This window comes from Chiloscyllium plagiosum, unplaced genomic scaffold (assembly GCF_037043375.1).
Source record: "Chiloscyllium plagiosum isolate Xiang-an unplaced genomic scaffold, Cpla_swu_hap1 HiC_scaffold_10, whole genome shotgun sequence".
In the NCBI taxonomy this organism is placed as follows: Eukaryota; Metazoa; Chordata; class Chondrichthyes; order Orectolobiformes; family Hemiscylliidae; genus Chiloscyllium; species Chiloscyllium plagiosum.
In genome coordinates this window covers 100,792,359-100,810,335 of record NW_028270148.1, presented here as the reverse complement: position 1 = coordinate 100,810,335, position 17,977 = coordinate 100,792,359, and the positions used below count along the sequence as shown (strand labels likewise).

At 46.0% G+C, this 17,977-nt stretch overlaps 1 protein-coding gene across 1 annotated transcript in view; it reads left to right on the top strand.

Annotated features, from left to right (window-relative positions):
* The window catches only part of urb2 (URB2 ribosome biogenesis homolog), a 35,064-nt gene that overhangs the window by 3,786 nt on the left and 13,301 nt on the right, over window positions 1–17,977 (top strand). Inside the window, exons 2-6 of the mRNA XM_043696514.2 lie at window positions 3,002–3,130; window positions 4,846–5,022; window positions 7,628–10,937; window positions 16,407–16,567; window positions 16,871–16,981. Coding sequence (XP_043552449.2) covers window positions 3,005–3,130; window positions 4,846–5,022; window positions 7,628–10,937; window positions 16,407–16,567; window positions 16,871–16,981 — 3,885 coding nt within the window. The 5' untranslated portion in view covers window positions 3,002–3,004. The remainder of the gene's footprint in view (window positions 1–3,001; window positions 3,131–4,845; window positions 5,023–7,627; window positions 10,938–16,406; window positions 16,568–16,870; window positions 16,982–17,977) is intronic.

The window sequence follows — 17,977 nt, the reverse complement described above, 5'->3', positions numbered from 1 at the left end:
GTTGCCTTATCTGGATGCTCCTCCCTGTAAATGACTATATAATTCATTAAGAAACTGCTGTTCGAAAGTAGACCGAGATTTAATGTCACTGTGCATGCAGGCGATCGTCCTCTCTCCCTCCGGGGCCTGGAATAAAGACGAAGGAGATAAAACTACGCTGTGTCTATGAGCAGTTTGCTTCTGCTGAGGCAGAAATGGGACGACAGGAGGAGACTTTATTGAAATATATAAGATTCTTGGGGGGGCTTGATGGGGCAGATGCTGAGAGGTTATTTCCTCTTGTGAGAGAGTGTTTTAAAAAATTCTCAAGGTCAGGTTCGTAGGAGAGTAGTCTGACACAGAACAAACGACCAAGAGGCGAGTCTGCTAGAATATGGGCATTTTATTCCCCGCAGCGTCGCCACAACCAACGGGTCTGGCTTATACTCACTCTACATGTTACCGGAACTGGGAGCCGTCAGTTCTCGTAGAGCGGTTGCCAACAACCCACGCTCGGCGGTTAAACGTAACCCCGGAGCAGACTCACCGAACTGGAGACTTTTCCAGCTGATATACTCTTTTCCAGATATAAACATTCATGTGAACAGCAGAGCAAGGCTAAAAAACACATTCCATTCTGGTTACATACAGATAAGAAGATTCACACGGGGAGGTGTGTAATAAGATTCACACGGGACTAAGCAACACCTCCATTCCGGTTAGATTCACACATGTATTGGGACATAATTTTTAACCGTTTCACCACAGAGAGTGTAGGACCAGAGGACATTATCTCAGAATAAGGGATCACCTATTTAAGATGAAGACTTTTTTTTCTCTCTGAGGATGGCGAATCTGTGGAATTCTTTATTGCAGAGGCCTGTCGAGGCTTGATCATGAAGTCTATTCAAGGCTGAGATCAACAGTTTTCTAATCACGAAAGGAATCTAAAGTTTATGAGGATAAGGCAGGAAAGTGGAGTTCAGAATTACCAGTCATTTCATTAAATGCTGGAGTTGACTTGATGCGCTGAATGGCTGACCTCTGTTCCAGTGTCTTATGATTTTCTTATGGCATTTATGTAGTATTCAGAGTCATTGTGTTAAGATACATGTGGCGGTGTGGGACATTATAACTGTATGTGGTGCATGCTGTAAGTGGACATGCAGAATCTGAGTCATTCAGCTGTCTGAGTGGCCTCTTTCTCTGTCTCAGCATGTCCTGTGGTAAACGTGGGATGACCTGGCTGGGGAAGTATGATCTGGCAGCAAAGATGGAGAGACCTTCTGGTAGACAGGTACTTGTCTGTCAGCACCATAGATTCAGGGTTTTTTTTAACTTCCATGAGACTGAACAGCCTGGAGCTCTTTCCCTGGCAAAAAGAATGCTGTGTGCTAACTTTTAACATTTTAAAGTGTCTTAAATTAGCAACGTTTTAAATTAGATTAGATTAGATTTCCCTACAGTGTGGAAACAGGCCCTTCGGCCCAACCAGTCCACACCGACCCTCGAAAGAGTAACCCATCCAGACCCATTTCCCTCTGACTAATGCACCTAACACTATGGGCAATGTAGCATTGCCAATTCACATGACCTGCACATCTTTGGACTGTGGGAGGAAACCGGAGCACCCGGAGGAAACCCACGGAGACACGGGGAGAATGTGCAAACTCCCACACAGACAGTCGCCCGAGGCTGGAATCGAACCTGGGACCCTTGTGCTGTGAGCCAGCAGTGCTAACCACTGAGCCACCATGCCACCCTTAAATTGTTTGCGCTTGTGAGGGAGTCCAGAACAGGTGTAACTACAGAAGGTCCCCCAGTTTACAAATGTTTGACTTATGAATGCTCGTACTTTTGTGAACACAATCTCATACAGGGTATAATTTTAAAGGTTCAACATACAAACATTCCCTGGACTTACGAAAGGCTATTTTATAATGTCCTGCATTGCGTTTCAATTCGGTACAAATTGACTTGCAAATTGGCTTGAGAAGAGAACCTATTCACAACCTTGGGACTGCATGTATGTAAATCAGTTAAACCTCATGATATGACTAGGAGGCTTTCATTATATATATAGGCGTGTACTCTAACATACAGAGGAATCTGGAACACTTAACTATACATATCGAATTTGGCATACTATGTAAATATGTAGCACTGTGAGATACGTGTCTCTATGGAAGGACATAATAAATTAGCTGTATTGGATACTTGTCAAAAGTGTAGTGCAAGAAAAGCACAGCCGGTCAAGCAGCATCCGAGAAGCAGGAGAGTTGCTTTTCGAGCATGAGCTTTTCATCAGGAATGTGTGGATCCTTGTAGAGGGAGGAGAACATCTTCGAGATGGGCATCCTTGGAAGAGGCTTCGCAGTGAGGTTATAATCAACCTGGAGAACTGTATTGGATACTTGGCAACCAGAGCTCTGGGATACTCAGTGTATATATAGGGAAATGAGACTCTACCTGATTATATAGGATTATGAAATATTCTGTATCGAAATATGTAAGGTTATGTGCTCCTCAATCTATGTGTATGGGAGTTTATCTAAACTATATATAGAGTTATAGAAAATTGTTTCTCGTTATGTAGAGATATGGGGAATCTGTATGTAACACTGTTGGCACACAGTTTAAAGGAAGAATCCAAATAGATGTATGGGAATGTTTCCTCCACCCAAGGAGGCAACAGGTCCTCAGTTCAACATTTCAGCTGAAAGATGGCAATTTTTATCTGATTTGTTATTGGGATGTGAATGTTGTTGATAAGGCCAGCATTTATTGCCCATCCTCTCTGGCTTTGAAAGGGTCCTGGAGAAGATGCAACACCGGCACTGTCGACTTGTACTTTGTGCTGAAGTCTTGGACTGGGACTTGAATCCGCAAACCTCTGACCAAAAGGCTTCAATACTAACCATCAGTAAAATAGACACGTGATAATTCATGTTGGGAGTCAGCATTAAATCACTGGGCAGCTGTGTCGATGTTAAATCTTTAAAGGTTGTTCTTTCGTTTTCAGATCATGGCTACAATTTATTCTGGGATTCATTTAAAGCTAAAGAGTGCAAAGACCCCATGGGAAGACAAGCTAAAACTGGCTCGATTTGCCTGGATTTCTCACCAGTGTTTTCTGCCCAACAAGGAGCAGGTGTGTGCATTTGGTAAACTCTTTTTGACTCTATGTTAATTTGGTTTCAAAATTTTCGTCCTTATTTTTAATCCCCGAGTCTCTGGATTTGTTAGTTCAGTGACATTGCCACTGTGTTACTGTCCCGTCAGTTGTAATTATTTGCAGAGAGGAAGCTAATGAGCAAAATATTTTAATGTGATTGGGTATTTTTAGGGTAAAAGCACATACATGTAAGTGAGAGTATGTGGTGATTGGTCAGATGTTGCTTTATTAAACATGAGTTCAGATCCGGCCTCAACAATCTGATCAGACCAAGCTATGTTCTGTGAGTGGGAGATGGTGGTACAAGCATATGACTAGTAATGCAGAGGACACAACTAATGTTCTGAGGAGGCAAGTTCAATTCCCACCATGACAATTTGCGGAATTGAAATTCAACCAATTCATCTGGAACTTAAAGCTAAGTGCAGTAATGGTGACCATGACAATGACCGTTACTTATTGTAGAAATCCATTGGGTTCACTGATTTACTTATAAGGAAACAAATCTACCATCCTTATCAGTGTGGCCTACATGTGACTGCAGACTCAGCAATATGGTTGACTTTTGTTTGCCCTCTGAAATGGTCATGCAATAAAGAGCAATTAGGGATATGGTATAACTCCCTTGGAGTACTCTGAGCAGATCAGGGCAACACGAGTTTTGAGAAGATTTGTAGCTCAGGTTGAGGTTCTGGATGTAGGTTTGCTCACTGAGCTGGAAGGTTCGTTTTCAGATGTTTCGTCACCGTACAAGGTAACTCCTTCAGTGAGCCTCCGGATGAAACACTGGTGATGTAGCCTGCTTTCTGTTTATATGTTTGAGTTGGGTAACCCAAGGAAACTCAAACGTATAAATAGAAAGTGGGCTACACTACCAATGCTTCATTCGGAGGCTCACTGAAGAGGTTACCTAATTTGGTGACAAAATGTCTGAAAACCAATCTTTCAGCTCAGCAAGCAAACCTACATCCAACACTTTTGGAAGGTTGTATTGGCCTTGGAGGGTGTATAACTTAGGTTTTCAAGAATGATACCTGGACTTCAAGGGCTAAGTTATGAGGAGAGATTATATGAATTAGGCCTGTTTTCTCTACACTTTAGAGTGTTAAGGGGTGATTTAATCAAATGCCTGTAGATATGAACAGGAAAAGACAAGGTCTGAGAATTAGGGCCAGATCATTCAGGAGAGATGTTAGGAAGCACAGCTACACTCAAAGGATGATAGATGTTTGGAACTCTGTTCCACAAAAAGTAGTAGATGCTGGATCAGTTGTTAGTTTTAAATCTGAGATAGACAAAATTTTGTTAAGCTAAGGTGTTAAGGGTTATGGGCCAAAGGTAGGTATATGGAGTTGGGCCACAGATCAGCCATAATCTTACTGAATGGCAGAACAGGTTCAAAAGGCTGAATGGCTTACTCCTGTTTCTATGTTCCTATGAAAGAATAAAGCTCAGTGAAGAGTTCTTTTTGTCTGCTGAGTACCTCTTCAGACCTCTTCCCCAGAGTAAGAAAAGAAATTATAAGTGGCATAAATATCCATCTCCAGGGTGTTTAAAATCTTGTACAAAGTACACAATTTCACGGTGTTATTTTTAATATATCTGCCGACTTACCTTCTAAATGGAAACCAAATTTCTGGGAGGATTTTTTAAAAAGTACTAATCTACTTCATTTTCTTTCAAACACAAAGGTTTTAGTGGATTGGGTAAGTCGTGCATTGACTGGCTATTACAGTAAAAAGCTACAGTTTGGAGATGAAATTCTGGAGGGTCTCTGGATTTATCTGGATGATATTCTTCATAGCAAAAAGTTGCAGAAACTGATTGAGAAAGGGAAGATTATCACTCTTCATGCCACCATTGCACAGGTAAAATAACTCAAAGTACCTTTGTACATCACAGTGACATAAATCTATTGTCATTAATAACCGTTTCCCTCTAGCCTAGTTAACTTAGTTCTGACAGAAGTGGGATAATTGATGACTATTGAATTTGGTATGCTTAAAAAAAAATTTGCATTTATATAGTGTCATTTGGGACCTCCTGAAATGTTTTACGGGCACCAAAACATTTTCATGGTCACTGCTGTCTAGTAGGGAATATGCAAACAAGTCAGCATCCTCAAAACAGCAATGCATCAAGACCAGAGAACCTGTTTGATGATGTACATTTGAAGATAAATATTTGACAGGACACTGGTATGATGATGCTGTGGCTTTAAGAGGTTTGTTTTGACCTGGTTTCGTTTAGAGTGAGATTGGGGGAAAGGTGATGTGCAGTCAATGAGAAGATAAACAACTTGTGAGGCCTTGGGTTTTGTTAAAAAGTTGGAACAATAGAAGCTGCCTGAATGGGTGTGGTTAAGCTCTCACAGATCCAAGATTTTTTTGTTGGCTTTCAGCAATTGTTGGGTGTCAGCAGGGTTTGAAAGCAGTGAATCTTTCCGGTCTGCTAAATTTTCTCTCTCTCTCTCTCTCTCTCTCTCTCTCAGAATTGTCTTTTAATGTTCTTTCCTTCTGGATTGGGGAACTACATGTGAAACAATCTGTTGGAATAGTTAAGTAGTAATACTTAACTATAAATATTATTATTTTAAGTTATTCCAAGTCCTTCTTTCTTTGGTTGTATGTTAACCGTAGTGTTTGAATAAATTGTGTTTCGCTTAACATCAAGTAGTTTGACAAATGGAACTGCAGCTGAAACTCAGCACTTGATATTTCCCTTTAAAATAAGGAAAAATTAGGATCTAGGTTACCTCCTTAATATATTTTGAGAGGGTCTGGTCTGGTCCATAACACTGGGCAAAGATAATTTTGGAAATATTGCCGTAGGACCTTTTTATATTTACTTGAGAGGGCGGAAGGGATATCTGAATAATATTTCACCTAAAAGAAGGCTCCTCCGTCAATGCAGCACTCCGTCTGTCCACTGTCAGCCTAGATTCTGTGTAGCCTCTCTCTGGTGGGACTTGACTGTATTGTAACAGTCAACCAGTAAGGCAAGGTGAAAAAGGCCAGTGCCCAGCGCTCTACGACACTGGTTTAAGGTGAGACCTGTGAAATAGGCTTGAAGAGAGGGGATGAAGCGCCTCTTCCTGTTGCGATGTCTTGACCCATGTCCTGGCTGTCTGAGGGCTTTCTGATAGATAGGTACATCTGTCAGCAGCTCGCAGGGCCTGATCACACCTGGGCTCTCATGCTCACAAGTTCAAAAAAAAAAGTTATGTTGTTAAGAATTAATGGATATACTGGAAATGCAAAGTACCTGAACAACACAAGCATTAAAAGTGCTTTTCAACTTCCAAGGGACTGAACAGGCTGGAGATGAAGAGAAGGCTGTGGGACGCAGTGACCTTTGCTTTATTTCTGATCTGTTCAGTCTTATGAAGGTGTTAGTAGACTTAGCTCACTATCAGATGGCTCTTGTACAGGTGCTGCTGCCTGCCATTACTCTGACCAGAGTTTCTGCTGGTTGTGGTATCTCAATCTTACGCCATCCTGTTATATCCACTGTAAGCTCTATAATATTCATATCATCAAACAGCATCTCTTTCTGCTGCCTTCCATTTTGCCCACAGGACAGATATCTATAAATTTTCAGCACTGACGAAATAGCTGAAATACTGATATTGTTTCTTCCAGATGTTGCTGCTTGCATTCTATTTGCTGTAGCAATTACAGACACCACTTATCTTACCGTCCCTATATTGAATTGTTAGCAAACGACTTCACCATTTCATTTTGGAGGCCTCTATTTTCTTCTTGAATGGATCTAGACTTATCGTCCAGGTTTTTGAGCAGACAGGAAATTGGGAGTGTTTGAGGCAAATGGCATGGAGGGATTGAAGAAGAAACTAGGTAACCACATTAGGGAGAAGGTGACAGGATCTCTTGATGGAGTGAAATAGGAGCAGCACGGTGGCTCAGTGGTTAACACTGCTGCCTCACAGCACCAGGTACCTGGGTTCGATTCCAGCCTTGGACAACACTCTGTGTGGAGTTTGCATGTTCTCCCTGTGTCTATAAAGGTTTCCTTCGGGTGCTCCGGTTTCCTCCCACAGTCTAAAGATGTGCAGGTTAGTTGGATTGGCCATGCTAAATTGTTCATAGTGTCCAGGGGTGTGCAGGCTAGCTGGATTAACCATTGGAAATGCAAGATTACAGAGATAGGGTTGAGTCTGGGTGGGATGCTCTTTGGCGGGTCAGTGTAGTCTCGATGGGCCGAATGGCCTGCTTCCACAACGTAAGGAATCTATGAATCTATCAGTGAAGTGGGGAAGGAAGAGACTTGCGTGGAATGCAAAAACACCAATATAGACCCTTGGGTCAAACGATCTGCTTGCCATAAATCACATGTATTTTATAACACGTTTGTAAACTTTCTTGATTAATTTGAAAGCATATTTCAGTATTTAATATGAAATGTCAACGCCTGTCTGAGAAATATTGCAAACTTATAAAATTTTAATTTCAGATTATAAATGATCGGATTGAGGAACATTCCAGCGAAGGACGACTGAATGCCAGCCCATCAAACCTAGCGACGGTGCTGAGCTGCTGTCATGGTATTCTGACCTCTCCTGCCTTCGCTCTCATCTACAGCAGCAAGTGGGAGCTGCTGGTGGATCTGCTGTGCAGGCTGTCAGTGCTGCTGTGCTCGAGGTTAAAGCCGACGGAGGCCCTGCGCTCTACGCAGCTCTTCGACGTCCTCCTGCTGGCATTTGACCTGTACCTCGTCACTCAGAGGCAGCAGTGCAACCGGTGCCGGGTCTTCCTGCAGGTCTGCAGCCCCCTCCTGCAGCCCTTTCTGCTCCTGAGGCAGCGGCTGTGCTCGAGGTGCTGGACAGGCGAGGACGTGGCAGCCGTGCGGCAGCACCTCAGCAAGGAGGTGTGTCAGAGGATCCAGACCGCCCTCCAGAGCGGCCTGTTCCACACCGATCTCCTGAACTCTTACAGGCAAGAGCTGCTGCAAGACAACAGATCGCAGGAAAAGACGGCTAGCTCATCCAAGGACTTGGTAGCCCCTGTCGAAACAATGCTGTCCAAGTTGACCGACGCTAGCCTCTTTGGTCTGCAACTGCACTCCGCTGTCGTAGCGGGCTCAGTCCCGCTGCTCTACAGACTCTCTCTCGAGGCTTACTGCAGGGAGGGGAATCATCTGCTCTGTTTCCACATTTTTGCCAGATTCCTTGGCACCCTGGGCTTCCCTACACCATTGGATCATGGAGCTGGACAGGAGCCTGCAGACTGGAATCCCGGGTTACTGGCCCTGGACCAGCTGCTGAACTCTATCCTGGGCAGCGACGTCTACAATGTCGCCGTGGACAAAATCCGGTGCGGGGGAGTGCAGTTTGCCCTGTACTGCAGGGTGGCGGTAATGTTGCTGTCCCACCCCCGTCAGGAGGCACCGGCCTGGTTCAGGTGCCTGAGGACATTGATCCTGCTGAATCATTTAATCGTGGAGCCGAATCTGGACGACCTGGTGTCGTCGGCGTGGGTGGACGCTGACATCAGTGACCCGCGGGTCCGCAGAGCCCAGGAATCGCTGCTGTGCACCCTCTTTGAAACGTACACCAAACTGCGGCAGCTGCCAAGGCTATTCCAGGAGGTGTTGGCCATCATCTCTCGGCCAGCCGCAGATGAATTGAGGCGGCCCGTCCTGTGGGTTGGCCTCACTGAGAAGCTCCACGAATGCCTATTGAAGCTTCCGTCTGGTCAAGCCCTGGATATCTGGGACCTGATGTTGAACTGTCTGGAAGCCTTCATTCCGGATCTAACCGGGAACGTGGACACGGCATTGAAAGCTCTGGCGGTGAGCACTCTGCTGAACGCTGTCCTTTTCAACATGAAGAGCCTGGACGACAAAACACCAGTGCCGATCATTACACGCACGCAGCGTCTGATGGATAAGACGATGCGAGCGGTGGTGACACCTCTCTTTCGCGTGGTCAAGGACCCCTCTGGCAAAGACTCATCCCCGTGGGCCCTGAGGGCTGAGAGCTCAGTCCTGATCCTCCGCTCCACTTGGCTGGAGCTGGATCACATGTTGAGGTTGAACTGCAGCAAGTATGTCTCGCCGGGAGACGCTGAGGCCGAGGTGTGGAGCCTTGGCAGCGGGCTCCCTCGGGAGGGCTGGAACGACGCGTTGAGCCGCCACTTCCTGCAGCTGCTGGCGATCCAGGAAATGAAGAGCGTCATGATGCGGCCCGGCTCGCGGACTGAGGCGCAGGAGATGTCGCTGAGATCCGCTGCGGTGTCTGTTGTGCAGTCGGGGAAGGACGCGGTCAAAAACGCCGGCGCCCAGGCCTGGGACGGGGAGATCAGCTCCATCGACGACGAAACGTATGCCGTGGCGCACTGGCACCTGGTCACATCGAACATTGCCCTGCTGCTGCCCCATCTCCCCGAGCCCGAGATCGCCCACTTGGCAGACGTGGTGACGGCGAACCTGTTGCTGCGGGAGGCCGCGGAGCAGGATCAAGACTCGGAAAACCAGGTTTCCATCCCGGCGATGTGCAGGAGCCTGCTCCGCAGCAGCCTGCTCCCGGAAATGCCGCCACTGCACCATGGCGTTTTACTGCGTCTAATGGAAGGGGTGAGTGACCTGCTACCGGACACCAGGTTTAACCTGCCCACGTGCCTCCTCAGTGATGATGTTGATGCCAGTCAAGAGGCTGATAACCAGCAGAGCAGCGTTTCTGAGTCACTGGGATCCCAGCCCATGTCCCCTCAACGGAGTTCACTTCTTAACATTCCGAATGTGCTGTTGGTTAAAAGCCCATCGACCCACACCTTTTCCGAGACTCAACTGGATCACCTCCTGTGGGTTTTAGACCTTCTTGGTGGCCTAAGGCTGGACAGCCTGCCCTGCTATGACCACCTCCGTTGCTTTGTTCTGCTGGCGTCCCTGGTCACGGCCCTCAAGCCTAAACCGGAAAAGGCCAACGCTTCCAAATGTCTGCAGGCGCTGAGTCGGTCCTACTCCCTCCTCGCCGTCCTGCAGACGGGCACCAGCCAGAACGCAGTCTTCAAACTGGCACACGCTGGCGACATCCTGGAGAAGGTGACGGCCTCCCTGTTTCCGGCGGGCAGCAGGTTGGCCTCCTGCGCAGAGTGTCCGGCCTGGCCGGAGTTCCTGGACGCTGTCCAGAGGTTCCTGACTGTCTCCATCCAGACCATCGTTGAACGGAAGCAAAGCATGCGACTGAACCTGGAGCAGTTTATTGCTTTCCTCTCCAACGCCTGGCTATCCTCAGCGAGAAGCAAGAAGTGGAGACCGGCGACTGAGCAGCTGCTCATCACTGCCCTGTCGGCCTTGAGTCGGGTTGTCATACAGGCCCCACTACAACCTGACAAGCACACGGGCAACTCTCTGCACTCCCTGCTCACCCAGCTCGCAGGGCTCCTGGGTCCAGTTCTTCAGTCCCATTCGGACAGGGACGGAAGATTAGAGCAGAATCTGACTGTGTTTGGCATTACTGCCCTCCTGGAAATAGAATTGTGCCTGAGAGAGGAGGAGGAGGGTGGTGCAGACCGGGAGGACGGCAGTGTGGTCCATGAGAGAGGGAGTGGAGGCACACAGAGCTTGAAACACGCTGACTTGTACCAGAGGACATGTTTTCAAGTTCTTCGCCGACTTCCCTCTTTCCCTGATGATCCAGAATCACTCCAAAAGCAACTCGACTTTTTACGGATCTACAGTTCAACCTCCGAGCTTTGCTCTGGCTGTGATAACGAGACTGGCATCCCCTCTGTTCTCAGTGCTCTAAAAGCCTTGCTTGCAGGTAAACAGCTTGTCTTATTCAAAGTACATAATGTAAATGGTGACAACACCTCACATCAGAGTCATTTATGGCACTGAACAAGGCCATTTGGCCCAGTGAGTCCATTCCAGCTCTCCATGGGAACATGCAGATGATCCCATATCCCTGCTCTTGACTGTCGCCCTGAAAGGTTTCATTCCATCGAGTCCGCAGCAAATTTCCTTTTCAAATCGTTGTTCGCGTCTGTTTTGAAGATGCGAATGTAGCTCAATTCATTAAATTTAGTTACCATAATAAAATGATCCAAGGTAGGAGTTCTTATGAAACGAGATTTGACACTAAGCCACATAAAGAAATAATCAGGACATCTGACCAAACGCTTGGTCCAAAGAGGTGGGGTTTTAAGGAGTGTCTGAAAGGAAGGAGAGCTAGATTGGTTTCAGGAGGAAATTCAGTGGCCTTGATAGCCGAAGGTGTGGCCATCAACGTGAAAATGCTGGAATTGGGGAAACACCGAGGTCTCGGGCGGTCGAGAGGCTGGTGGAGAATACTGAGATTGGGAAGGGAGAAGCCAAATTTGAGAGGGTTTTGGAAAAAAAAGTGAGAATTTTTAAAATCAAGGTCTTTGTTGATTGACAATTTGAGTACATAAGACCATAAGAATTAGGCCATTCAGCCCATTGTGTTTGCTGCACTATTCAATCATGGTTGATCTGTTTCTCCACCCATTCTCCTGCCTTCTCCCTGTAACCCTTGATCCCCTTACTAATCAAGAACCTATCTATCTGTCTTAAAAATACTCAATCACTTGGTCTCCACAGTTGTCCGTGACAATGAGCTCTATAGATTAACCAACCTCCGGCTGAAGAAATGTCTCCTCATCTCTGTTCTAAAGAATCATTCCTTTACTCTGAGGCTGTGCCCCAGGGTCCTAGTCTCTCCAACTAGTGGAAACATCTTCCCCACAGCTACTCTATCCAAGCCTGTCAGTATTATGTACATTTCAATCAGATTCCCCCTCATCCTTCAAGTTCAGACCCAGAGTCCTCAACCCCTCCTCAAATGACAAGCCCTTCATCCCTGGGATTATTCTTGAGAATCTCCTCTGGACCCCTCCAACGCCAGCACATCCTTCCTTAGATACGGGGCCTAAAACTGCTCGCAATGTTCCAAATACGGTCTGACCAGAGCCTTATACAGCCTCAGCAGTATATGTCTGCTCTTGTGTTCTAACCCTCTTGAAAAGAATGCTAACATTTCATTTGCCTACAAGTATTTACGAGTTCTGTTTATCTAAAGTAGCTGATGAGAGGAGTATGTTGGAATAGCCAAGCCTAGCGACAATGAAAGCACGGGTGAAAGTTTCAGATGCAGGTGAGCTGAAATGGATGTTACTAAAGTGGAAATAGGCGATCTTAGCAATGGCACAGATATATATATAACTGATGCTCCTCTCAGTCAGATATAACACAAAGGTTGCCAACAGTCTGGTTCAGCCAAAGACAGTTGCCAGAGAGAGGATGGAGTTAGGAGCTGGGGAACAGAATTCAGAGCAGAGGCTGAAGACAGCGGCTAGAGTCTCGCCCATACTGACTTACTGGAGGAAAGTTCTCTCTTTTGAGTTGAATACAACTCTTCTGCAGAGCTGCAAACTACTGGCATATTTCCTGCTTCAGTACTGGATGTGAAATCAGCCAGCTGAGAGACAAGAAGGGTGGTGCTGAGCTCAAGCTGGACACTGTCAGTGTACATGTGGCAGCAGCTATAGAAATAGCAAGTTCTGAGCATTCTGTGCAGACTTGGCAGACAGGAGATCCTAACCAGGCCAGGCCTACCGACATCCCACAAGTTGAGGACAAAAGAGAAACCGCTTCACTGGTCGGCATGGACCAGTTGGGCAGAAGGGCCTGTTTCTGTGCTGTATGACTGTTTGATAAGAACCCCTAAAACTGCAGTGTGATGCTCCAAAAAAGGCTTCCTGCACAGTCTGGCTGTATTCGTTGCACTGATTACTCAGGCTGCCAACTGGCAAAAGACTGCTTCCAGTTGAATTAGTCTGATTTATACATTGCATTTTATGTTCTTTAAGAGATTGGCTATGTTCTGGAGCGATGAGCAATGGCAGGTACTGCCGCATTATTGATTTGCATATATTAACCTTGAATCTCTGCAGAATTTCTTTCAAATATTTCCTTACAAATACAGGCAGAGGATTTAAAATGGAAACTGTCTATGGGACACTAATAATGTACCCGTGATCCTTTGAAGATCCTCTAATGCCTCTGCAGAACAGATGGATGAGGGTAAAGCAGTAGGTGCGGTGTATATGGATTTCAGTAAAGTATTTGATAAGGTTCCCCACGGTAGACTATTGCATAAAATACTGAGGCATGAGATTGAGGGTGATTTAGTGCTTTATATCAGAAATTGGCTAGCTGAAAGAAGGCAGAGAGTGGTGATTGATGGGAAATGTTCATCCCAGAGATCAGTTACTAGTGGTGTGCCACAAGGATCAGTTTTGGGGCCACTGCTGTTTGTCATCTTTATAAATGACTTGGATGAGGGTGTAGAAGGATGGGTTAGTAAATTTGCGGCCAACACTAAAGTTGGTGGACTTATGGACAGTGCGGAAGGATGTTGCAGGTTACAGAGAGACATAGATAAGCTGCAGAGCTAGGCTGAGAGGTGGCAAATGGAATTAAATGCGGAAAAGTGAGGTGATTCACTTTGGAAGGAGGAACAGGAATACAGAGCTCTGGGCTAATGGTAAGATTCTTGGTTGGGTGGATGAGCAGAGAGATCTCTGGTGTCCATGTGAATAGATCCCTGAAAGTTGCCACCCAGGTTGATCGGTTGTTAAGGTGTACGGTGTGTTAGCTTTTATTGGTAAAGAGACTCAGTTTCAGAGCCATGAGGTCATGTTGCAGCTGTACAAGACTCTGGTGCGGCCACACTTGGAGTACTGCATACAGTTCTGGTCACCGCATTATAGGAAGGATATGGAAGTGTTGGAAAGGGTGCAGAGGAGATTTACCAGGATGTTGCCTAGTGTGGACAAAAGGTCTTATGAGGAAAGGCTGAGGGATTTGAGGCTGTTTTCGTTAGAGAGAAGGAGGTTAAGAGATGTCTTAATAGAGTCATACAAGATGATCCGAGGATTAGATAGGGACGACAGTGAGAGCCCTTTTCCTTGAATGGTGATGGCTAGCATAAGAGGACATAGCTTTAAATTGAGGGGTGATAGATATCGGACAGATGTCAGAGGTAGGTTCTTTACTCATAGTAATAAGGGCATGGAATGCCCTGCCTGCAAGATTAGTAGACTCACCAACTTTAAGGGCATTTAAATGGTAATTGGATAAATATATGATTGATAATGGAGTAGCGTAGGTTAGTTGGGCTTCAGATCGGTTTCACGGGTCAGCACAACATCGATGGCCGAAGGGCCTATACTGCGCTGTTATGTTCTGTGTAATTACAGCATGAGCTGTTTATATTGAGAATTCCTACAACAAATGAATTGATTGCCTTCAGTGAGTTTGGCTCCAGGTTTCATTTGTGACACTTTGAACCAGAATATATCCAGTTTCCCCCCCCCCCCCCCACCATCCTACCACCAAATGTGTGTCTCAATCATCATCATTTTACCTTTCCTTATACCATGCTTTTCTTTATAAAAGGTCAGATGTTTGGAAAATATGTTAAAATGTTCCTTTGGTTACACCCACACACCCTTCTATTCCACAAATCCTTCTCTAATCGTAGATGCTTTCAGTTCTGTGACACCGTGGTGTACAAATGCTCACCAAGTGTTTGACTGGCTCAGGATAATTTGCATTGATAAGCGCTTTAATGATGTAAAATACCCACAGAAATCACCTCACATCAGCATTATCAAAGTCTGACACCGAACCACGGGAGGTAATATTAGGAGTGGCAACTGTAAGTTTGGTCAAAGAAGTAGGTTAGGATGGCATGGTGGCTTAATTGTTCGCATTGTTGCCTCACAGCACCAGGCACCTGGGTTTGATTCCAGCCTCTGGCGACTGTCTGTGTGGAGTTTGCACATTCTCCCCGTGTCTGTGTGGGGTTACCTTCGAGTGCTCTGGTTTCCTCCCACAATGTGCAGGTTAGTGTGGATTGGCTGTGCTAAATTGCCAGGGATTTGCAGATAGGTGAGTTAACCAAGGGAAACGTAGGGTAAGAGGGTGGGCCTGGATGGGATGCTGTTCGCATGGGTGGTGTGGACTCAATGGGCCGAATGGCCTGATTCCACATTGTTGGGATCTATGATTCTATAAGGAGCACCTTAAAGGAGGAGACAGTGCTTTAGGACACGGTTAATGGGTGAATCTCAGAATGAAATCCTGGACAGCCAGTGGAGGGTACAAATTGGAATCTGTATGAATCCATGATGGAGAGCAAGGGCGACCACAGATTTTGAATTTCTTATTCTTTTGGTTCTTTCACGGGATGTGGGTGTTACTGGCTGGGCCAGCATTTATTGTCCAGCCCTGAAGGAGGTGCTGGTGAGCTCCCTCCTTAAGCTGCTGCAATTCTTGTGATGCAGCAACACCCGCAGTGCTGTTACAAAGGGACATTGACCCAATGACAGTGAGGGAATGACAATCTATTTCTAAGTCAGGAGGGTGACTGGCTTGGACAGAAACTTGCAGGGGATGATGTTCTCATGTTTCTGCTGGTCTTGTCCATCTGGATGGAAGTGGTTGTAGGTTTGGAAGATGCTGGAGGCCTGCTGATGCATAAGACATAGGAGCAGAAATTAGACCGTTCAGCCCATCAGGTCTACTTCACCATTCAATTATGAATGATAAGTTTCTCAACCCCATTCTCCCCCTTTCTCCCTGTAACCCTTGATCCCCTTGATACTCAAGAACCTATCCATCTCAGTCTTAAATATCCTCAATAACCTGGCCTCCACAGCCTTCTGTGGCAATGAATTCCACAGATTCCCCACTCTCTGTCTGAAGAAGTTTCTCCTTAGCTCCTTTCTAAAAGGTCTTCCCTTTACTCTGAGGCTGTGCCCTCAGGTTCTAGTCTCTCCTACCAATGGAAACATCTTCCCAACATCCACTCTGTCCAGGCCATTCAGTATTCCGTATGTTCAATTAGATCCCCTCTCATCCTTCTAAACTCCATCAAGTATAGACCCAGAGTCCTCAAATGTTCCTCATATATTAAGCTTTCCATTCCTGGGGCCATTCTCGTGAACGTCCTCTGAACGTGCTCCAGGGCCAATACATCCTTCCTGAGATATAGGGCCCAAAACTGCACTCAATACTCCAAATGTGGCATCTGAAAGATTGTATAAATCTTGTTGCGTGATGGGACATTTATGATGCATCAAACTGTTTCCTGTTCATTTCTCCGTCTCTATAAAGCGAGTGCAATGTTAGCATACTTCAGCTTTTAAACTGCTCTCCTTTCCATCGTGCAAATGTAACCAAGTTGTTTTCTGTGCCTCTCCAGCTCCAAGGGTGACGCAGCAGTTCATTCACTCGCTGGAAATTCATCTCGTCGAACTGCTCCACTGTTTCATTGATAGGTGTACACAGCAGCAGTTTTACCTCATTGTAAAGTTCATCGCACAGGGCCTTGAGGTCACCAACCTTTGGAAAGGACAGCATCAGGTGAGATGTCATGTTCTGGTTTGAGAGTGTCTTGTTGGAAAAGCACAGCAGGTCAGCAGCGTCCGAAGAGCATGAGAATCGACATTTCAGGCTTAAGCTCTTCATTGGGAATGAACCGTCACACATTATGCCCAATTCTCCTGCTCCTCAGATGTTGCCTGACTTCCTGTGCTTTTCCAACGCCACACTTTTCGAGCGTGATCTCCAGCATCTGCAGTCCTCACTTGCTGTTAGTCGCTCTCTTTGAGGCAATCTGTACTCTCTCACAGCCTCACTCTGGCTTGCTTTGTCCATTTGATTCAGGATGTGGTGTCGTCTTTGAACCTGACAGCCCTGCTCTTGAAATGTCCCCTAAGTGGAGATGTAGAAAAGGCTCTTTGGTTTATAGCTCCTCAGATCATCATGGCGCTAACGGTGAGTAGAGTCATAGAGATGTACAGCACGGAAACAGACCCTTCGATCCAACCCGTCCATGCCGGCCAGATATTCCAACCCAATCTAGTCCCACCTGCCAGCACCCAGCCCATATCCATCCAAACCCTTCCTATTTAAATACCCATCCAGATGCCTTTTAGATGTTGCAATTGTACTAGACTCCACCACGTCCTCTGGCAGCTCATTCCATACACGTTCCACCCTCTGCCTGAAAACGTTGCCCCTTACATCTCTTTTATATCTTTCCCCTCTCACGCTAAACCTATGCTCCTCTAGTTCTGGACTCCCCCACCCCAGGGAAAAGTTTGTCTATTTATCCTATCCATGCTGCTCATGATTTTATAAATGTCTATAAAGGTCACCCCTCAGCCTCCGACGCTCCAGGGAAAACAGCCCCAGCCTGTTCAGCCTCTCCTTATAGCTCAAATCCTCTAACCCTGGCAACATCCTTGTAAATCTTTTCTGAACCCTTTCAAGTTTCACAACATCTTTCCGATAGGAAGGAGACCCAGAAGCAGGAGTAACATTTTTCAGCACCATTTTGAGGAACAATTGGAAAGGGATAGCTGTGTCCACTGTTTGAGGATCCTGTGAATATTGTGCCTTAGTGACCAAATGCAGAATTTCAAAACAGAACATCCTTGAGATGTCCTAAGGTGATTAACAGCAACATGCATTTTGCGGGGGAATCACCATTTTGCAGCCAAATTGTGCTCAGCAAGATCCCATTAAGACCAAATCATTTTTGCATTGCCAGAATGAACCAGGGCAACCCTCGTATGAGCGGATCCAGTTGGTTCCCAAACATTTACTCTCATAATGTTTGTCAAACTCCACATCTCCCATTATTTGCCATTAGCCTGTTCACCATCAAAGGTCAGTTACTGACCCAAGACCATTCTCATCTAAACAAGGGAGAGATGGTGGTATAATGGTAACATCAACAGTTTAGTAATCCAGAAACCTGGGCTAATA